Source organism: Macrobrachium rosenbergii, chromosome 6 (genome assembly GCF_040412425.1).
Source record: "Macrobrachium rosenbergii isolate ZJJX-2024 chromosome 6, ASM4041242v1, whole genome shotgun sequence".
NCBI classification, from domain to species: domain Eukaryota; kingdom Metazoa; phylum Arthropoda; class Malacostraca; order Decapoda; family Palaemonidae; genus Macrobrachium; species Macrobrachium rosenbergii.
In genome coordinates, this window is record NC_089746.1 from 54,946,202 (window position 1) to 54,965,170 (window position 18,969).

The following is an 18,969-nucleotide window of genomic DNA, read 5'->3' on the forward strand; positions in this document are numbered from 1 at the left end:
AGCCTGTTCCACTAACGGAATATTGGAACAACCTGGCAAACAATTTCTCATTTGTTTCTTGTCCGTGATGGCAACACGTGGTCTGGCGGTAGCTTTTATTATTATCTTCTGGTTATTTTACTGGATTCCGATGGAGGATTCTTTAAATCAGCCATCGGAACACGTATATTGTAGCCTTCAAGTTGAAATCTTTCAGGATTATTTTTTCTTATTTTATTTTACGTTGATTCAGTCATCATCTAGCCTCTGGTAAACGATGCCATTTGCATTGATGGTTTGTTTACCGGTTAGGTTTCTGGCAGCACCGATAATAGTTTTGCCTTAAACTCGGATGTTACTACATTCCATGAGAAAAGTAAATTGTATGTTACGCGTTTTCATTAGGCCATAGCCTTGGCAATTTATGAACTGTTTTCCAGCTATAAACTACTAGCGAGCCGCCAATAATGATTTTGTTTTTAAAAGTAATTCTCAAGTGTTATGACACTCCATCATAAAGTAATTGGTCTAGACACTATTGTAAAATAATTGGTTTATGTTAGGCTTTTCATTAGACTATAACCTTTTCAATTTATGAATTGTTTTATGGCGCATAAATATACTAGGGAGTCGTAGATAATAGTTTTGCCTTAAAAGTAATTCTCGGGTGCTTTTAGGAGCCAGGAGGTACAAAGTACCTGGAGCACCCACCACTCTCAGTGGATGAGTTGTGGTGTTATTTCATTGTAGGTGACAGTGTATCTGGTTGTTTTTTACTTTGGTACGGCACCCAGGGCAAGGGTGCCTATTAAAGCTTTGCTAGCTGTTGGATAACTCCTTAGCTGCATAACTTCCACTGATGCTTTGGTAGCCATTGGAGTACTCCTTCGCTATAAAGCTCCTGCTTAAGTAGAGGCGACCCTTGGCTCTACCGCCGCGCCACTACAGGTTAAGTTGACTGTCAACCAGTTGCAGTTTTATACTGCAGTCTCTCTTAACTAATAAGGAACGACAGTCATTGTATTCAGTGCTAGCAACTAATCTATTTCAAATTCATTACATTACCTAATGTTTTTGGAGTAGAATACTATGTCCATTTATCCCACCTCCTGTCAATGTGGGACTCAGCTATGTAATTACTTGTTAAGTTACTTATATAAAAATGACATTTTTATGATAAAGTTTTATATATACTTAAAATGACATTTTTATGATAAAATAAAGTTTTATATATACTTACCAAGTAATTACAGAATCGGAGCCAACCCTCCTCCCCTCTAATTGACATAAGGCATAAAAACAAATGAGAATTGTTTGCTAGGTCGTTCCAGTATTCTTTTAGTGGGATGGGCTGATCACCTACACAAACTATATTGAAGTGCTGCCCATGAAATTTTGAATCTAAGCTGCCATTAAAGTGGAACCTATACCTATCTAATTACAGGCAGTTCCCAGTTATCGGTGGGCTCAGTTATTAGCAATCTGGTTTTATGGGGCTTGTCTAGCAACGAAAATTGGCACTTTTCAGCGCCAAAAATTGCCAATTTCCGCTTATTGGCACTGATAACTGAAAATCAGCGATATTCGGCGCTTTTTGGTGCCGATAAGCACTGAAAATCGTTGATTTTTGGTTATCGTCACGCTGTCAGTACAGAACCCTGCTAATAACTGGGGACTGCCTGTGCTTGGTAAGTGTATATAAAACTTTTTTATTATAAGAATGTCACTTTTAGAAAATGTTTGTAGTGAATCTGTTTATTTGTTAAGTAATTATATTTATTTAGTAGCTTGTGAGTGATTCATGATATCCCATATTTGAGAGCTGCAGATGTATATTCATACAAATTACAAGCCCTCTTGGTTTTACCTTTGCCCAGATGTCTGATAAGGACAGACGAACAATGCCAAATATATGCTTAAATATTTTTATTTAGCATTCATAAGATACAGTAACCTCTTATAAGTTTCATTTTGAGCACTCCTGTACTGTACTTATGTTCTTCATCAAGCTATTTTCCCATGCTTTTTCATTTTCACTGCCTGAGGTTGCCTGGTTTTCAACTTGCTTTTGCTATTGTAAACATGAAATATTGTCTTGAGAATTTTGAATTTGGTACTACATTCTGATGTTTATGGTTGCACGAACTGTAATTGTACTAAGATTTGCTCAGCTGGATTGTGGTTTATAGTATTATGATGATTTTATATAAACAAAAATTACTTGTTTTGTGGTGGGCCATTATCCCATCCAGCTGACTGTAGCTGCTACGATTGATTCACTTTGCTGAGCATGAGAATAATGTGTGATGACAGGATGGTAAAGGGATCCCTCTAGTCATAGGAAAGTTGCTTGGAAAAGTTGTGCAAACTTTCTCTCAGAGTTGATGATCTATTAACAACTGGTTACACTGTGAACTGTAAAGGAGCTTGTATTTACGAAAGATTTCTAATTTTAGTTTTTCATTTATTTAAATTTTTTCTGTACAAACAGCAAGAAGGTCGAGGGAAGGTGATTGTTATGGAACTATGCACAGGTGGATCTCTCTTCAACATTTTAGATGACCCAGAAAATAGTCATGGCCTTGAAGAAGGAGAGTTCATTCTAGTCCTGTCACATTTAGGTACAGCAAAATAAGATATTTTGTTACCTGATTATATTTAAAGATAAGCCAATTGCTATTACTTATTATTGTTTTAGTTTAGAAACAGATTTCATTAAGAGAAGTAGTAATGTTGAATCTAAATGTTAAAAACCATAGCAGAAGAGTTTTTTATTGTAAAATAAAAATTTTGAATAATTTTCTTAAAAGTTTTTGTTGAATGTGTGTAACTATATCAAACAGTTTGGTAAAGTAGCATTTATATTGGAAGATTTGATTGAAGAAATATTTACTTTCTGTGCTCAAAGGGTTTGGTAAGAGGTCACTTTTTTTAAAAGAGTTCACTATTTTGGTTTCAGCGGCTGGAATGAAACACCTTCGGGATAATAGTCTAGTACATCGTGACTTGAAGCCTGGTAACATCATGAAATTCACTGATGTTGATGGATCAACCATTTATAAGCTAACTGATTTTGGAGCAGCACGCGAGCTGCAAGATGACCAACAATTCATGTCACTATATGGAACTGAAGAATACTTGGTAAGGCTTGTGAACATTTTTACTGGTATTTTATCTTTCCTGGATTTTGCAATTGGCTAAGGAATTGTATTACAAATTGTTATATATTAATTCTAATTGATTGGGTTAGATTAACAAATACAATATCCACTATACTACTTGAGCAAAGTACCTCATATTGTAAATGGCCCCTGTAGGGAATATCACTTAATGCCTGCCTTGTACTGTTTACTGTAGATGCTCTTTGGTCTTGTCTTCATTGTTTTCTTCCTTTTACTTGTCTGTTCATTTGACCTCTACTCTCATGGCTGTCTTGTTTTTTTACTTTTTTTTTTACCTTGTTCGATTTTTAAGGTTCATAAAAGAAATTCCCCTACTCACATGTCGGTCAATTTTTTTATCTTTTTCTTTTTAAGATTCGATCTATTTTTTTTAATCTTTTTCTTTTTTAGATTCGATAAAAAAACAAATGCTTCAAAAAGTCCTCATGTGAATAGCAGTGTCAGTCAGAAGTGTCATTGAGTTACTTAATAGTATCAATAATATAAAAATATAAAGTACTGCCATATCAGATACTGTATCTGTTTCAAACCATTCCTTAATTTCATTTTCCTCTGAATGGCAAGTTTATTTTAAATAGTTGGCCAACCCTGTAAGCCTTGAGTGTTTTAACTCTGTGGTCTGTTTAAACTACTTGATTATAAGAATAATATTAATAGTAAGTGAGGTATATTGTGCTCCTAATGAAAATACATGAACAGAACAATAGTTTTCCTCATGAAGTGTTCAAAGTTAGCACTAATTCCAAAATTGCAAAAATTTTTCCCAAAATTAAACTGTTATGGTTTTATTGCAGGAGAATGTGAATATATGTGGTATAGCACTTAGTTTCAAATGCCTTACCATGAGAGAGTTCATCTTATTTCCTCGAATGAACTTGTCTTTTATTTAGCTACCAAAGAGCCATCAATACTGACTGCAAGATTATTTGAAAGTCTTGTGAGGGTCAGCTGTAGAGAAAATGTGATTGTCAGTGTATGTTATCTCTGATATGTACATAAACAGTAAAGAGCAAATAAGATGACCATTAGCATGCTAAGCAAGCTTCCAGAGTGTGGAATGCCTTTGTGTGAATGCTGTCATTACAAGTTTGTGAAAGCTGAATCACATTTCTACTCTTAGAGGGTTTACCTGAAGGATTTGTTCTTAAATTTTAAATGCTAATTGGAGTGAGATAATCTTTAAAGAACTTAGACAGGTTAATAGGAAGAAATTTAAGAGAATAAATAGAGTAGTAAGCACAGCAGTGCATCTGGGGATAGAGTGATCAGTGTCTTGTCTTTTATTCCTGTATTAAGGTAATTTTGTTGTCAGGAATTATAGTGACTTTACTAGAATCATGTAAAAACAAAGTTTGAATTATTCTTAAATTCATAACAAAATTCCATTGAAAGTTAGGAAGCTATTCTATTTGCTAGGCTTATGTTTTTAAAGTATGCTTTTATACACATTTTTTTTTTACCTCTCATAGCATCCTGACATGTACGAAAGGGCAGTTCTGCGGAAGCCAGTTGGCAAGACTTTTGGTGCTCGTGTAGATTTATGGTCAATAGGTAAGTTTATATCTTCAGGAGTGTACAGTGGGTCCTGCTAGATTGTGGATCAGCAGTCGCACCTTCAGTTAATCGCTGATTTTTTTGTGGAACTTGTCTCCAAATATATTGCAGAAAATTCACTAATTCTTGTATTTCTTCGTAGAGCAATATTCACTAATTACTGTATTCTCATTTTATTTTCATGACAAAATACATTTGTTTACTAGTTTCCAAGTATTAATATTATTGTAAACAGCAAAATTTCAATAAAATGCTAAATTAAAATCCTCCAATCACAAACCAGCAAAATATCAATAAAATGTTATTTTAAATACAGAATCCATATACAGTATAGTGTACTATTATATTGATCCATTATCATCCTATGTATAAAAAAAAAGATCGTCCCTTATATTTTTTTATTTCTCTGATTTACTGTATCATACTTCATTACAAGTTTTGTTGACTCTATGATTATCACATATATAACAGTACACAAGAGAATATTTTATCGTTTTTGATGTTTCATCGCTAATCAGCGTAAAAATATTTAAAATCTGTCCTCCCCAGCTGGTTTAACAAAGTCTTGTCCCCAGCTGCTGTGCTGAGACTTCAGTTGTAAACACCAGTTCTTCTCTCTCTCTCTCTCTCTGTCTCAGTGAAATATGAATTACAGGCAGTCCCCAGTTAATGGCGGGCTCGGTTAACAACGATCTGGTTTTATGGTGCTTATCTAGCGACGAAAATCTCCAATTTTTGGCACCGATTTTCGGTTAGCCGCGATTTTCGGTTATCATCACACCCTGAGAATGGAACCCCCGCCGATAACTGGGGACTGCCTGTACTGAATTATAAACTTTTCTGTACAAAATTAAAAATAATTCCATTAATACATTCTTTTCTTTTAGCAACTAAAAAATTATTTTCCTAATTCTCAGTTGTAGGCTCAATCAGCTGGTTCTCAGAATGTAAACGTTACAAATGTTGGGACGATCACTTTTTTTTATACATATTACGATGATAACAGATCAGTTTAATAATACAGTATAAATGGATTCTGTAAGTGAAATAGCATTTTATTGATATTTTGCTGTATTTACATTAATATTAATATTTGAAAATTAGTAAATCATTGTAACATGTACATACACAAGGGAATATTTTATCACTGTTGACTGCTTTTATAATTTTAGATTATTTTTCAATTCATATTTAAATATTTAAGAACTGTACAGTATTTAACTCTACTTTTGAATTCCTAGTGTTTCCCTTATCTGCCTACTTGTGAATTCCCAATACTTCCCCTATCTGAAAAAATAAAATGAGACAGCTTCAGTAGGCTGCTGTATAAGAGAAGATGGCTGTGCTTGAATGTAGGGGGGATGAGTTTAGTTTTCACATGTAGCTGTAAGCCATATATTTTTAAGGGTAATGTTGTAAGATGACTTTGAAATTATATTAAAGGGTTTTAGGATGATAGTTTAAGATAAATTTTGATGTTTAAACTATTAAAATAGGCAGTTATAAGCATTTTTAGAGGGCGGTCTTTGGTGTTTTAACTATCATAATAGCCAGTTATAAGCGTTTTTAGGTGGGGGTACCAGCTTAATGCAGATTTTCACTGAACGCGGATTACGGGCGACATACTGTACACGAATAAACAAGATGTTTACTCTTTGGTATGTAAGTAGTGGATTATTATGAAAAAAAATTCTAATTAGATCACTGAGGCCCACTTCTAGACTCTTACAGTGTTCCCCTGAAGTATTCATTTGTGAATGATAAGTGAAATTGGGGGCAAAACAAAGTTGAAAGTCGACAGCCAAGTAGGAAAAGACCAAAAGGAACAAATAAAAAATAAAAGGTCAAGGGCAATTCAGCTGGAGCCGGAGGGCTTCAGCATAACCTTTTAGTACCGTATACAGTTTGCTATGCAAGGCACACTGTAAGTGGTACCCATTGATGCAAGGCACACTGTAAGTGGTACCCATTGTAGGGTATATGTATACTGTTGGAAACACTAATCCAGACACTAAGTATTTGGTCCCTTATATACTAGAAAATGTCTTTTTTATTATTCTTAAATGTGGAGTCTTGTTAGGATTGTGGTTCACTTCAAGATTTAGGTATGAGAAAACTGTTTTTTTCTTAATATACTGTAATCTTATTTTTCCCTTAAAGATTGTTTTTTTTTTTTTTAGTTAGGCAGGGAGGGAGGTTGTTGGGCAGAGGTAGAACCATCATTTTCAACTCGCGGGTTATCATTGATAAAGCTGTGTTGGAAGTAAAAGTACAGTAGAGTAATATGTGATAAAAAGATAAATATTTCATTTCAGATCTAGCAATGTACATGCATTGATTACTATTATCAGCTGCAACAAAACTTCCACCAGATTTCTTCTTTGAAGATTGTTTTGAAATAATTATGTTTCATTTGTGTTGTTAATGTTAGGGTCCTTGGAATATGATATTCCTTTGCATTAATTTTAGGATTATGACTTGTGGGTTTGCTGACTGAAATTACAGTAAATCTATTATATATCAAAAGAACCAGTGAGTCTCTCACTGCTTAAAAAATCAGCTACAATTTAGTTTTCTCACTGTCAATGTCTTTTTTTGTATCAGGTGTAACATTGTACCATGTAGCTACTGGACAGCTTCCTTTTAGACCATACGGAGGCCGTCGAAATAAAGAAACCATGTACCACATCACAACTGAAAAGGAGCCTGGTGTTATATCTGGGGTACAGACATCAGAAAATGGGCCAATTGAATGGTGTACGGAGCTCCCTGAAACGTGCCAGCTTAGTTTGTAAGTTTTACATTTATTGCATAAAAGAAAGAAATTTCAATGCAGCCTTCACTTTTGCTGTGTAGAATGTGAAATTGCAAGCATGAAATTTTTTATGGTTGAAATAACTGTGTCAGGGATATTGGGATATTGATTTTATAAACTATATCTGCACTGAATATTTCAGGGGGCTTAGGAAGCTGGTTACTCCTTTGTTAGCTGGTCTTTTAGAAGTGGATCCACAAAGGATGTGGAACTTTGAAAGATTTTTCCAGGAAGTCACCATGATCCTTAGTAGGAAAGTAGCACATGTTTTCTATGTGAACCGAGTTCAGCCACTTACAATATATATGGATCCGAAACACAGGTATGTATCCACTTTCCTAAATGTGTTTAGTTTTCCGGTTTATATTAATAGTTATTTTCAATTTGTTTAAGTACTGTGCACAAAAGTTGTAATATGTATTTCTCTATTACCAAAGATTACAGTACTGTATGTTCCCTAAGTCATAACTGTTTTACTCTCCTCATAACTGAAGTCATATGATTATATTATATTGCTGTAATGTTATTTTTATTAGTAAAGTTATTTGTATGTCAGATATATTATTATAAAAACTGAAGTCCTCTTATGTCAGTTATGCCTGCGTTTCTACTGAAGAATTGACAGTGTGCAGAACAGGTGTATTTGTGAAACATGAGGATGATTATGACTGTTACATTTTATACCCCCAATTTACTGTCCAAAAGGATTTTGTTATTGACCTGTCTGTTGATTTGTTTGGTTAACTTAGGATTAATATATTTAAAGATAAAAATTTTAAACTGAATACAGCTGATGGGAATACAGTATGTTATGGTGTGGGTACAAGGTTCAAAGTCTTTTACGGTCAAAGATGCTGATAAGCAGAGTGAGGTCAACTTAGCCATAACTTGAAAACTATATGAGATAGGTGTGTTGTGCAATTTGAGGTTAAGTTCTTATTTAGAGGTCAAAGGTCAAAAAGGATTGGGACACACTGGAAGCAGTAGGTTCACAAAATCATGTTTAGCAGGCTTATGTATTGTTTTGTTGTTGATAAGATAGGCACATCTTTTAGCGGAAGGTAAAGGCATCAAACATTGTACAATGCATTATTCTCTCAGCACTAATGAAATTTTTAAGTTTAGCTTAATATTGATTAATGCCTTTCTATGATATCAAGTATGATAAAGTTTTGATTCCTTCATGAAAGACTTCTCATTTCTCATATTTCAGTTTAAAATATTAATGTGATAGTTTAATATTGATTAATGTCTATGATAGTAAGTATGATAAAGTTTTGATTCTTCCATTAAAGACTTCTCATTTCTCATATTTCATTTTAAAATATTAAACCCACATTAATTTAAAAGTAATTCAGTTAGACTTCTTAATCAAATTTCTAGTTTTGTTGGGATGGCACTTAGTATTTTTTTATGAATGGAATTCAGAGATTACATACAACACCTTTGTGAATTGGTATATTTTTGTGTAAAGGTAAGATAGTCACACAAAAAATATTCAGTTACGTTGTACAACATTTATTGCGTTAAAAAACTGAAGTGCAGTATGTTATCAGACGAGAGGTAAAATGACATCAAAATGGAGTTTTTTTTTTCTGTAAGTCATAGCACTTCAGCATTTGATCCATTTCTAGTTATCAGATTCATCATTCCTTGAAGTAGCCATTTACAGTATTGCAGGTTTGATGAGGTTACAAAACTGGTATTAGAAAGTACTGTGCATTGTATAGTCATGAGATTAACTTATCAGCATCTTTATTGTTTTTAATAAGAACATGAATATAGATTCAACCTATTTCTGAATGTAAAGCATGCCAGTTATGATTTTTTTTAGTTTATATTTAATTATCTGTAAAGTAGTATTTTGAAAACACAACTCAGAAATGGTACAAAAACATTTCTGGAATGCAGATTGATAGTTCATTAATGAGAACTGCAGGATCTCTGAAGATGTAGAATCATTATTGTACATAGTAATGTTTATACCCATGCTGTTTGTATTTAAGTGCATGTTAATTATGTCATAAATGCCCTAAAGGGTTACTGCTTACATGTGCCTTATTTATCCCATGGTTTACTGTACTAAAGGGTCTTGTCAGTGACCCTTTGGCCCTCAGCTGTTTTGCTTTCAGTCTATTACTTTTCATGTGTAGACTAAAGTTTCATATCACCTAGCTGTCCACCTTTTTTAGCTGTATCCTGCTCCAGTTTTCAGTTCTCACTTAAAAACAAATCTTTGGAACAAGTCTAGTGCAAGTTTCAAAAGTGTGAATGCCTTTAATTATTGCTTAAAGGTAATTTGTGTTCTAGAAGGGTGTATAGCATGGAGGATCTTACCGGACAGTACACTATACATTGTAAAATCACACAAGTAGTGTTGATACTTAATTGAATAAGGCTTAAAATCATCAGTGTACATTTTGAGTCCTGTAATATGAATTAAATCTGTTATCTTTAGAAGCAAATAATGCTGAACTCTGTTATTATGAAGAGTGTGCCTTAATGTATTAACAAAAGTTGTTCTATTTTCACCTTTTTTTTTTCTTGTATTTTACTTACGTGCTTTTATACATACAGTAAACAGTTTCTATTGCTTACTGCATATATGAATGAATATAATTAAGTGTTTTTGTATAATATTGTAAGTTTAGTTTTTTTAATTAACTTTTGTCATTCACACAAAGCACAAGTGTTTTGAAATATTTTTCAATTTACCAATATTTTTAATATTTTTTTTTTTTTTCTTCCAGATATGAGGAACTGCAGTACTTAATTTGTGAGCAAACAGATATGAATCCAGCCAATCAACTTATCCTATATGATAATAAGCACTTGTATGATTTAGTAGACTCTGAGCAACCAGCATCATCATACCCATCAACTACTCAACGGACACCTTTAGTTTTGTTTTCAAAACAGGATGACGACATCAGTCTCACCCTCCCAGAAACACCAGGTAGTACCCTTGATGTATGTGGGGTTTTGTTTGTGAACACAAAAACAGTAATTCAAATCCTTTGACAGATAGGGCCAAAGTAACCAGGCAGCAGTTTGTAAGGTTTAGATTCCTGTTCCTAGACATTTGGATTTGAGATTTTATAGTGTAATTTAATTTTGAGATGAAATTTCATGACAACAGAAATATAGTTGATTAAAACACATTTAAGGCTCTTCCAAAGGAGAGTACTGTACAGATATTTCAGATTTTGTTTTTGTTATATTCTGTCCCTAACAAACTAGTTATCAGTGTTTGTGTAAATCCTTCTGATTTATTGAAGCAGTGTTTGTTCCTTTTTGTAGTAGGTATAATGATAGATCAAGATTCTAGACCACTACAAACTTTTGTAATTTATGAAAATGGAGAATCACAATTCTTATATTTACCTCTCTTACAGCTGCAAAGTTTGGTAGTTTCCCAGCTTTGGTGAGTGTAGAGCATGATGCTGCTGTTGGGAAGTCCATGTGCTCAGCTGGTCATGCCATCAAGCGCAAGATAGATTATTTTTCAAAATGTGTTCATTTGACAGAATACAGTGTTCTTATGTTTATGTAAGTGCTTTCTCTTTTTATTCCAAAGTTTGTTGTGGTGTTCTTCAGCCATAGATTTGGTTTGATTTTTTGTGTGCTAAGCATATTATATACAGTTGGTAGAGCAAGGCTTAAACCTTGAATATAGATAAAAATACTGCATATAAATTATTTTTTAGTAATATTAAGAAAGGTAAACATTTATTTACTTGATTTTATAAAGTTTTTGAAAAAGCCCGCACACAATGTGCTTAAACCTGTATTTTTGAAATGAACCTTACCATTATATAGCTTTTACTTCTGCGCCAGCAGGAGTAAAAGCTATATAATGGAGAGGTAAGTTTTTAAAAATAAATCTTTAGTTAATTATTTATATTCTTGACAAAATAAGTATAGTTTTTTAACTGAAGGGTTAGATTTTAGTAGATTTGTTTTTATCCGATTTTGATGGGTAATGGCTAGACTAAAAATTTGAACATTTGCAAACCAGCGATTAACACAGACTTACATTTTATGCTTGAGAGTCTAAACAAGGCATTACATCATATAAAGATTACAGGGTACATACTTTTCCACACACATTTATCATGCAGTGCCATTTTAAATGCTTAACAAGAGGGACGCACTTCAGATATTCTTGGTGTATCTGCCGTACCTTTGTTGTTATGTGTTAAGAATGGTGACATAGTTGATGAATTGACAAAACTTTGGCAGGAGCAGCATTAGTTCTTTCACCATTTTTTTTTTTTTGCATATAAATCTGTCAACCAGGTTTTGAAACTACCATCTTGGCTAATGACATCCAATGTGAATTCTGAAGAGATTATATGTGTATTCATATATGTATGTTTATATTTAACGTGGTTCCATTTTTATGCTTGAAAATTTTTCTCTTTTCTTTCTCTGATAATAGAGAAGTGATGATACAAGAACTCACAAAATTGCAAAATCGTATGGGCCATGTTCAGTCCCTCACATCTGCAGTTAGCGACCGTTTTAGTCAGTTGGTTGCAAACCATCGAAGATTTCTCATGCTTACCCAGATGTGTGGCGGTAACCAGGAATCTACCACTCAGCCACTCCGTGAACGTCTAGAAGATCTAGTTAATAATAAAGTAGATGCTGAGAAATCTGTAAGTATATCCAGAACACTCTTATTTTTGCATGAATATTTCCTTCATTAGACAAGTCTTTATTATCATATTTTATTACAATAGGTTATATTTTCTGACAAATTTAAAAAGTGTCATGTGTTGTTCAATTGTATTGATAACATCTCAGGAGCCTTCCACACAACAACAGGCCATTGACAGACTAGAAGAACTGGTGAATGTGACAGCTGAGAGTGACAAGGTGGTGAGTGTGAAAATTTTATATTCTCTTGACATATGTGCACTAACACAGGATGCACATTAAACTGTATATAACCTGTGTGGCTTTTTAGCAAAGAAGAACAAAGCATTTTATGTGCATGTGATGATTTCATACTATAGTACTGTAGTTGCATTTCATTTCGTATGCAGGTCAACTGACATTTGTGGATTCTAATCAGCTTAACATTCATTAATTGAACAGGAATGCATTAGCTAGCTGTGAGGATGGTAATTGTCATTTTCAGCAACAGTAAGAATTGTTGGGTTCTGTCAGGATTATGTGCATATTGCAGTGAGTCCCTGATATAATTCTCTTTTGCCCTTGTGTTCTTAAGATGGGAATTAAAAAGTGTAGGTTGAAACAAAACTACAAAACTGTACTCAACAGAAGTCTTATTTCAAGATCTGGAGAATAAACCAACCCCCTGAATTCTGAATCCTTAGTGATCAACTGGTTTTTGGTTGAAGCATATCTAACCAGGTTGTCTTCTCTCATTCTTCAGGTTTATCACCATTTTAGCCTTGAATGTAAGCAGACATATCAGTGATTTTCTTCTGTTAACTAATATCTACGATTTTGTTTCTTGTGTTCTGACCATTAATTTTTCTTTTAGTGAATGTTGTTTTTCATTTTAATTTAATATGGATTTTTCTTCATGGATATAACATTATATATTTTTTACATGCTTTTATTTAACTAGACTTCTGTGTCTGTCAGTCTTTTTGGGTCAAAACTTGTAACTTAATTTTCTACCTGTTCCTTCGTCCGATGGACTTGAGATTTTGCATGGTTACTCAATCCCGGTGACATACAACCTTACATGATCAGTAGGTCAGCAGTGACCTCTAGTGACTCCCAGTATCTCAGGATTTGTATGAAACTCTTTGGATTTTTCATACCTTCTTTGAGTCGGAAGAATAAGTTAATAACTCTACGGATTTTTCACGTTCAATTTTTTTTTAGTTAAAATCATAAATCGGTTACAGTTTTTGTCAAAACTAAAAAGTAGAAAATATAAAAAATGTAAAAATAGAAAATTTTAAAACACGCTTTTATTACAATGCGCTAAAAAAGTCCTAAATAATTTTTTGAGACAGACGAGGATTTTCGTACAGTTAATCATGTCTGCAAAAATAAAAGCGTTGGTGCCACATATGGAAGGAAATGCTACAAGAAATAAAAAAATATATTTCTTTTCTTGTAGCATTTCCTTCCATGTTTGGCACCCACACCTTTATTTTTGTAGACATGATTAATTGTAAGAAAGTCCTGATGTCTCAAAAAAATATTTTGTACTTTTTTGTGCATTTTAATAAAAGCATGTTTAAAAAGTTTTTTTAAATTTTTTTATGTGTTGTGCATCTTAATATGTCATGTTGTTAGTACCTCAGTAATTATTATTAAGATATTGTACTTTGGTTTTTCTGTGCTCTTTGCCAGTGATGTTGGTATCGCAGGATGGTTTGTTGTTGAAATCATTTTGATTCAGTGCTTTTACTCTGGTCTGCTCAACAAGAGACCTTGTCACAAGGTTTTTTAATCCTACCACATTAGACCCTTGCTTTATTCCTTGGAGAGGGAAAATGTGTGCTGTCATGATTGTTTTGACCTAGTTGTCAGTATGAGTATTGCCCCAATTACTTGATGGGAAAAGGGAATTGCACTGGTATCTAGCACAACAGTTGCAGGTTCACTTGCATCCTTGATTGTTTTCACATATTCAGTGTGGCAGTCTCAATTACCAATGCTGATAAAACCCAATCAGTTTTAGTTGTTATCAACATTGTGGCTCCCAGATATTTAAGAGAGATCTGTATTGAAAAGTCGTGGATCATACAGATAATGTAAAATTGGAAGGCAGCCACTTCTTTGGTTCCCAAGAGATCTGCACCAGTATACATGCACTGGAATATTTTTCAGACTATTGGTTTTCTTGTTGTTTATGTATTTGGGAGGGGATCGTATCATTAAGAATGTCTAACTAAACTGTGATTATCATATTTATTCACAAAGTTGATAATAGCTTAAGAAGGAATCTTTGTCTATTAAAGAACTGCAGTTTGTTGCCTGTGTAAGAAAGCTAGTACAGTACTCTTAAGTGTTTGAGAATGCAAACTGAGGTACAACCTGTTTTTTGTATTTGCACTAAAGCTTTTGCTTAAAAGTTCTTTTGTTGGGTAAGCAATTTTGAATTGAACATCTGAGGATGATATCTCATTGAGATAATTATGTGTTTAAGAAGGCTATTTGTTTGTAAGCTAATATGTCCTCTAAATTAAGGAATTAATTTTTAAGATCACTATTACTAGGTTCTAATCATTGCTTGGTAGTGTAATAATGTTTTGTTTTGGGCATAGTTTTATGAAGGTCAGATATTGAAATTGTGGTTTGTGCAGTATTGTTGTTTTGAAAGGTGGTGGGTACATATAAAATATATCTATTTGCTTTGTTGCTATTTTGATGTTTTATAAAAGAAACTTACTAGCTTTATTGCTGCTTTCAATTAAAAATGTTAATCACAAATAGTGTAAAAAAAAAAAAAAAAAGGCATTTTTATGATTTTCCCCATGCCACCAGTAAACCTAAAATGAACTTGCGTAAGAGTGTTCATGTTATATATGGTCCTTTGTACATGAATTGACCAGTTGATTAGTTATTAGGGGAAAAATTTGCGCATATATGCTTTATTTTATTTTTATCATGACATTATCATCTATCTTTCTTTATACTTATCTCACAAGTTCCTCAGAAAGAAAATATGGGAAAGGAGACCCTTTCCTTTTAAATAATGGACTTCTAGAATGAGTATGTAATTGTATAATAGTTTTATGAGAATTTTGCCTTTTGCATCAGGATATAATTACAGAAAGCAACTTTTTGGGGTTATAGAAGATTGTTAAGAGCAGCACCAGTGAAATGGAGGACATTTTGATTTTGTCATGCTATAAATTGCAGTAGTTTAAACCTTACCACTGAGTTCCTATAGAGTCCTAGGGCTTGTCTGAAGTATTATTATGAAACAGTATTTGAAAAATTGAACAAGTAAGTTTTTACAATAGAAAGAGGCTACACCTTTCAAACTTACCTACTCTCAATTTCCTTTCCTGCACTGAATGACTTCATAGGTCCCAGTGCTTGGCCTTTGGCCTAAAATCTATATCCCATTCCAATAGAAAGAGGCTTTACTCCTGGTTTAGTCACTGCTTTGGTATGACCAACAGTTATTCAGTTCTCAGTTTGCCTGCCCTTAAATGACTGTGTGGGCATCAGTAAAAATAGAAATATAAAATTTGTAAATTAAAAAGAAGTGGTGGTGGTTTGCTGCCCATAATGGGAGTGTTTATGTTGATAACTAATTCCGAAATGAAAGCTTGTAAGATTAAAAATCATCAGTATAAAATCAATTTTCTTTGAAACCATATCGCAGTGGCCTTCTTAGTGTAATAGATTTTATTTTTTAGTATTGCTAAAAAATATTTAGCCAGAACAAAAGTGCAGCAGTGTATGGCAAGACATGTTGACATTTTAGTGCATTGTACCTTTAGAGAGGTACCACTTAAAGTGCAACTTGCCATGGAACACTCTAGATGGTGCTAGATGTCTTGACAATGCCTTTCACTTTTCATCTATATACTGTAACTGTGAGAGCTAATTAAATTACCTCAGTAGTGTGATTTGACTACTAGTTAATAGTAATGAGCTGTGTAACTAATTTAAATCTACCTTTCGTTTTAAGTTCTCATAGAATAACAAAATCTTTCTGGTGATTAGTTCACACATTAAAGTGATTCAGCCCCACCTCAACACTACAAAGTAGGATTTAAATCTGTTCAGAACCTGGAATAGACTTTTAAACCTCCACATAGTGTTGTGTATAGCTACCTCACTTTAACCTGAAAGGCATTGGTTCCCATTCAGATTCAGTGTGTATAGGAGTGAGAATATCCCAGAATGTGAGTGAAATTATAAATTTCCAATAAGTCTGTTGGCTTCATAATAAGAAAATAACAGTGATATAAATGTATTAAACAGGCTTCATAATAAGAAAATAACAGTGATATAAATGTATTATCTTTTATGGTGTAAATAACTGTAATTGAATAACACTGAAAAATTAATAATTCAAAGATATTTAAGCTATTTTAGGTAACATGTTGAATCTCACTATTTTATGTGGAGTTGAATAACAAATTTGTTTATAAGAGTTATTTTTTCTTTGAAAAAGAGGATAGAATATGATTCATACTTAGCAGTTCTTATGATTGTGATATCTATGGAAAGAAACCAGTGTACTGTACTTAAGTAATCTGTTTACAGTAGTTGGTTAAAATACCCACTAATACAGCAGTGCTTATAACCATTTAGCATAATAGTATAGGAAATATAATTTAACAGTAAAATAATAACATCTGCAATAAGCATTAAGTACAGTATTACCACTAGTCATTGCTCAAATGAAAAGCTTATGCATTATAAGTAGCTGTGTTAGTATTTTAAATTTTTGTGCCTAACAGAAACCTGCTTTTTGTGACTAACATCAGGATTACAGTAATATGCATTTTTACATATATGTACTCATTCTAAAATTCAAAATAGTTTCTCTTTTCATGGTTACCATGCCTTTTGTAGTATAATAGTAATACACACACACTGTATGAAGGCTTTCATGTCCTTCATAATGGCATAGAAGGTGTAAATACTGGTGTATTCTTGGAAGCTTTCATAATTTAAGCATTGGCATTGGTTTAGGACATTTAACCATTTTTTCAGGTACATAAGGTTTTAAAATAACCTTTAGATTTCATTTATGTTCAAGTTTTGCTCACAGTCCTATGACATTATTTAAGGATCTTTGGCAGATATATTGAGAGTGTAATTAAAAACATTAAATTTACTAGTGTTGCTCAAATTGGTATTAGTGCATTATCATTATTACTATAGTTTACGTATCCCGAAAATGAATGTTAAGTTATGGAATAATTCCCAGTTCAGTTAGCATATTACCAAATATGTAATTTCCTTATATTTCAGACCCAACATTAACTTCACTTTTTTAAAATTGCATACCAAGCTACTGTACTGGGAAAGCGCATATTATCACTGATCATACTGAGCAACTAAGACTGCCAGTTATGAGAAAAAATTTTTATCTGCACTTGCACTGTCTTCAGTTAAGGCTGTTTTTGGTGCTTTACTAAATTCCACTCTGCATCAAACTGTAGATGCAATTATTTCACTAGATTTTGGTTTTGTGCCCTGAATTACAGATGTTATTTTAGTAAATTATAAATTCCATGTATTCAACTGTTGACTCTGGTCTGTTTTTATAAAATGTGATGTGCTGGTAAACTTTTAATTAATAATAATAATAATAATAATAATAGTAAAAGTAATAATAATAATAATAATAATAGATCAGAACTTTTCTTTTATATTAAATCTTGATATATTGTTAGATATACATGCAGATTTTATCCCTTGGAATTTTCCAGTAATATTAAATGATATCTTCTGTAAAAAATTATATAAGAAAATACATTCATGTTCGTTAGAGTTTGGTTGATATCCAAAGTGTGTTGGAGGATAGTTTATCTCTCTTGAAAGTAGGAGCTGTTCAAAGAAAATTATCTTTGAATCAGTTCAAAATAGAAAATCTTGAACATTTTTGCAAATTTTCCCATGTTTTCCTGTCTTAATTATTTTGTACCATTGAAAATGAAATTTAACGTATTTTTTTATATTTCTTAGTGCAGAGAATAAATTTTCATTCATGAAAAATAAGTTTCTGTCCTCTGCTAACGTCAGTGCACCATTTTGACTGTTATTTTGTCATCTTAACTATTTAAAGATAGCACAATAAAGTACGGTTATTCAGCTTCAGGATGAAACCAACCTCATTATTGTATCATGAAAAATAAATTTGCTGCAAGTAGTAACAGAAAAATTATTTGTAAGCATAGAAGAAGTCAGCCAGAACGGAGTTTGTATTACTGCGGACAAGTTTTGGGTCTCCTCCAAAAAATCTTGTTTAAAATCCTTATGCTTTACAAGAAAAAGTGTCATCACTGTCAGAGGGAATGAAACAATCAAAATTTTATATATTCTTTATATCAGGTTCCTGCTTAATTGTTTTTTTTTTTAACTATCTTAATCATTCTAGTATGTTTTGGTTATGCTTCCCACTTTACATATGGGAGGAAGCAAGAGGAGAAGGTTTAATCCCAAGTGTGGGTCACACAGGTCTGGTAATTGGCATTTCATCAGTCCAGGGAATAAGGCTGGATTTTTATCTTTCCTAATGAGTGTTGAAAGGTTTGTTTCTCTGACTACTTAGCTAGACCATATCTAGATCATTAAAGGATTTGTTTCAGCCTACCATGAGTTCATTATTAACTAAATATCAATAATAGCTGGAAGCAGATCTTTCAAGTTTTTGACAAGGGAAGTGCCACCTATGTCTTCAGATAAAATAAACTCTTTGGACTTGTTAAAGAAGCTAGAAACCCAGACCTAGACCTCTGGACTGTGATGTGCCTG

The 18,969-nt window shown here is 32.9% G+C and overlaps 1 protein-coding gene across 19 annotated transcripts in view; it reads left to right on the plus strand.

Moving 5' to 3' along the window:
• Nucleotides 1-18,969, plus strand: part of IKKepsilon (I-kappaB kinase epsilon) — a 54,532-nt gene that overhangs the window by 21,093 nt on the left and 14,470 nt on the right. For 11 of the 19 annotated variants that reach the window (XM_067105850.1, XM_067105858.1, XM_067105857.1 and 8 more), the window contains 9 exons: nucleotides 2,471-2,600; nucleotides 2,939-3,120; nucleotides 4,631-4,712; nucleotides 7,320-7,506; nucleotides 7,673-7,852; nucleotides 10,281-10,486; nucleotides 10,926-11,079; nucleotides 11,972-12,191; nucleotides 12,340-12,414. In XM_067105850.1, the coding sequence (XP_066961951.1) occupies nucleotides 2,471-2,600; nucleotides 2,939-3,120; nucleotides 4,631-4,712; nucleotides 7,320-7,506; nucleotides 7,673-7,852; nucleotides 10,281-10,486; nucleotides 10,926-11,079; nucleotides 11,972-12,191; nucleotides 12,340-12,414 (1,416 nt within the window). The remainder of the gene's footprint in view (nucleotides 1-2,470; nucleotides 2,601-2,938; nucleotides 3,121-4,630; nucleotides 4,713-7,319; nucleotides 7,507-7,672; nucleotides 7,853-10,280; nucleotides 10,487-10,925; nucleotides 11,080-11,971; nucleotides 12,192-12,339; nucleotides 12,415-18,969) is intronic. The other 8 variants (XM_067105864.1, XM_067105862.1, XM_067105866.1 and 5 more) reach the window with 1 other exon arrangement.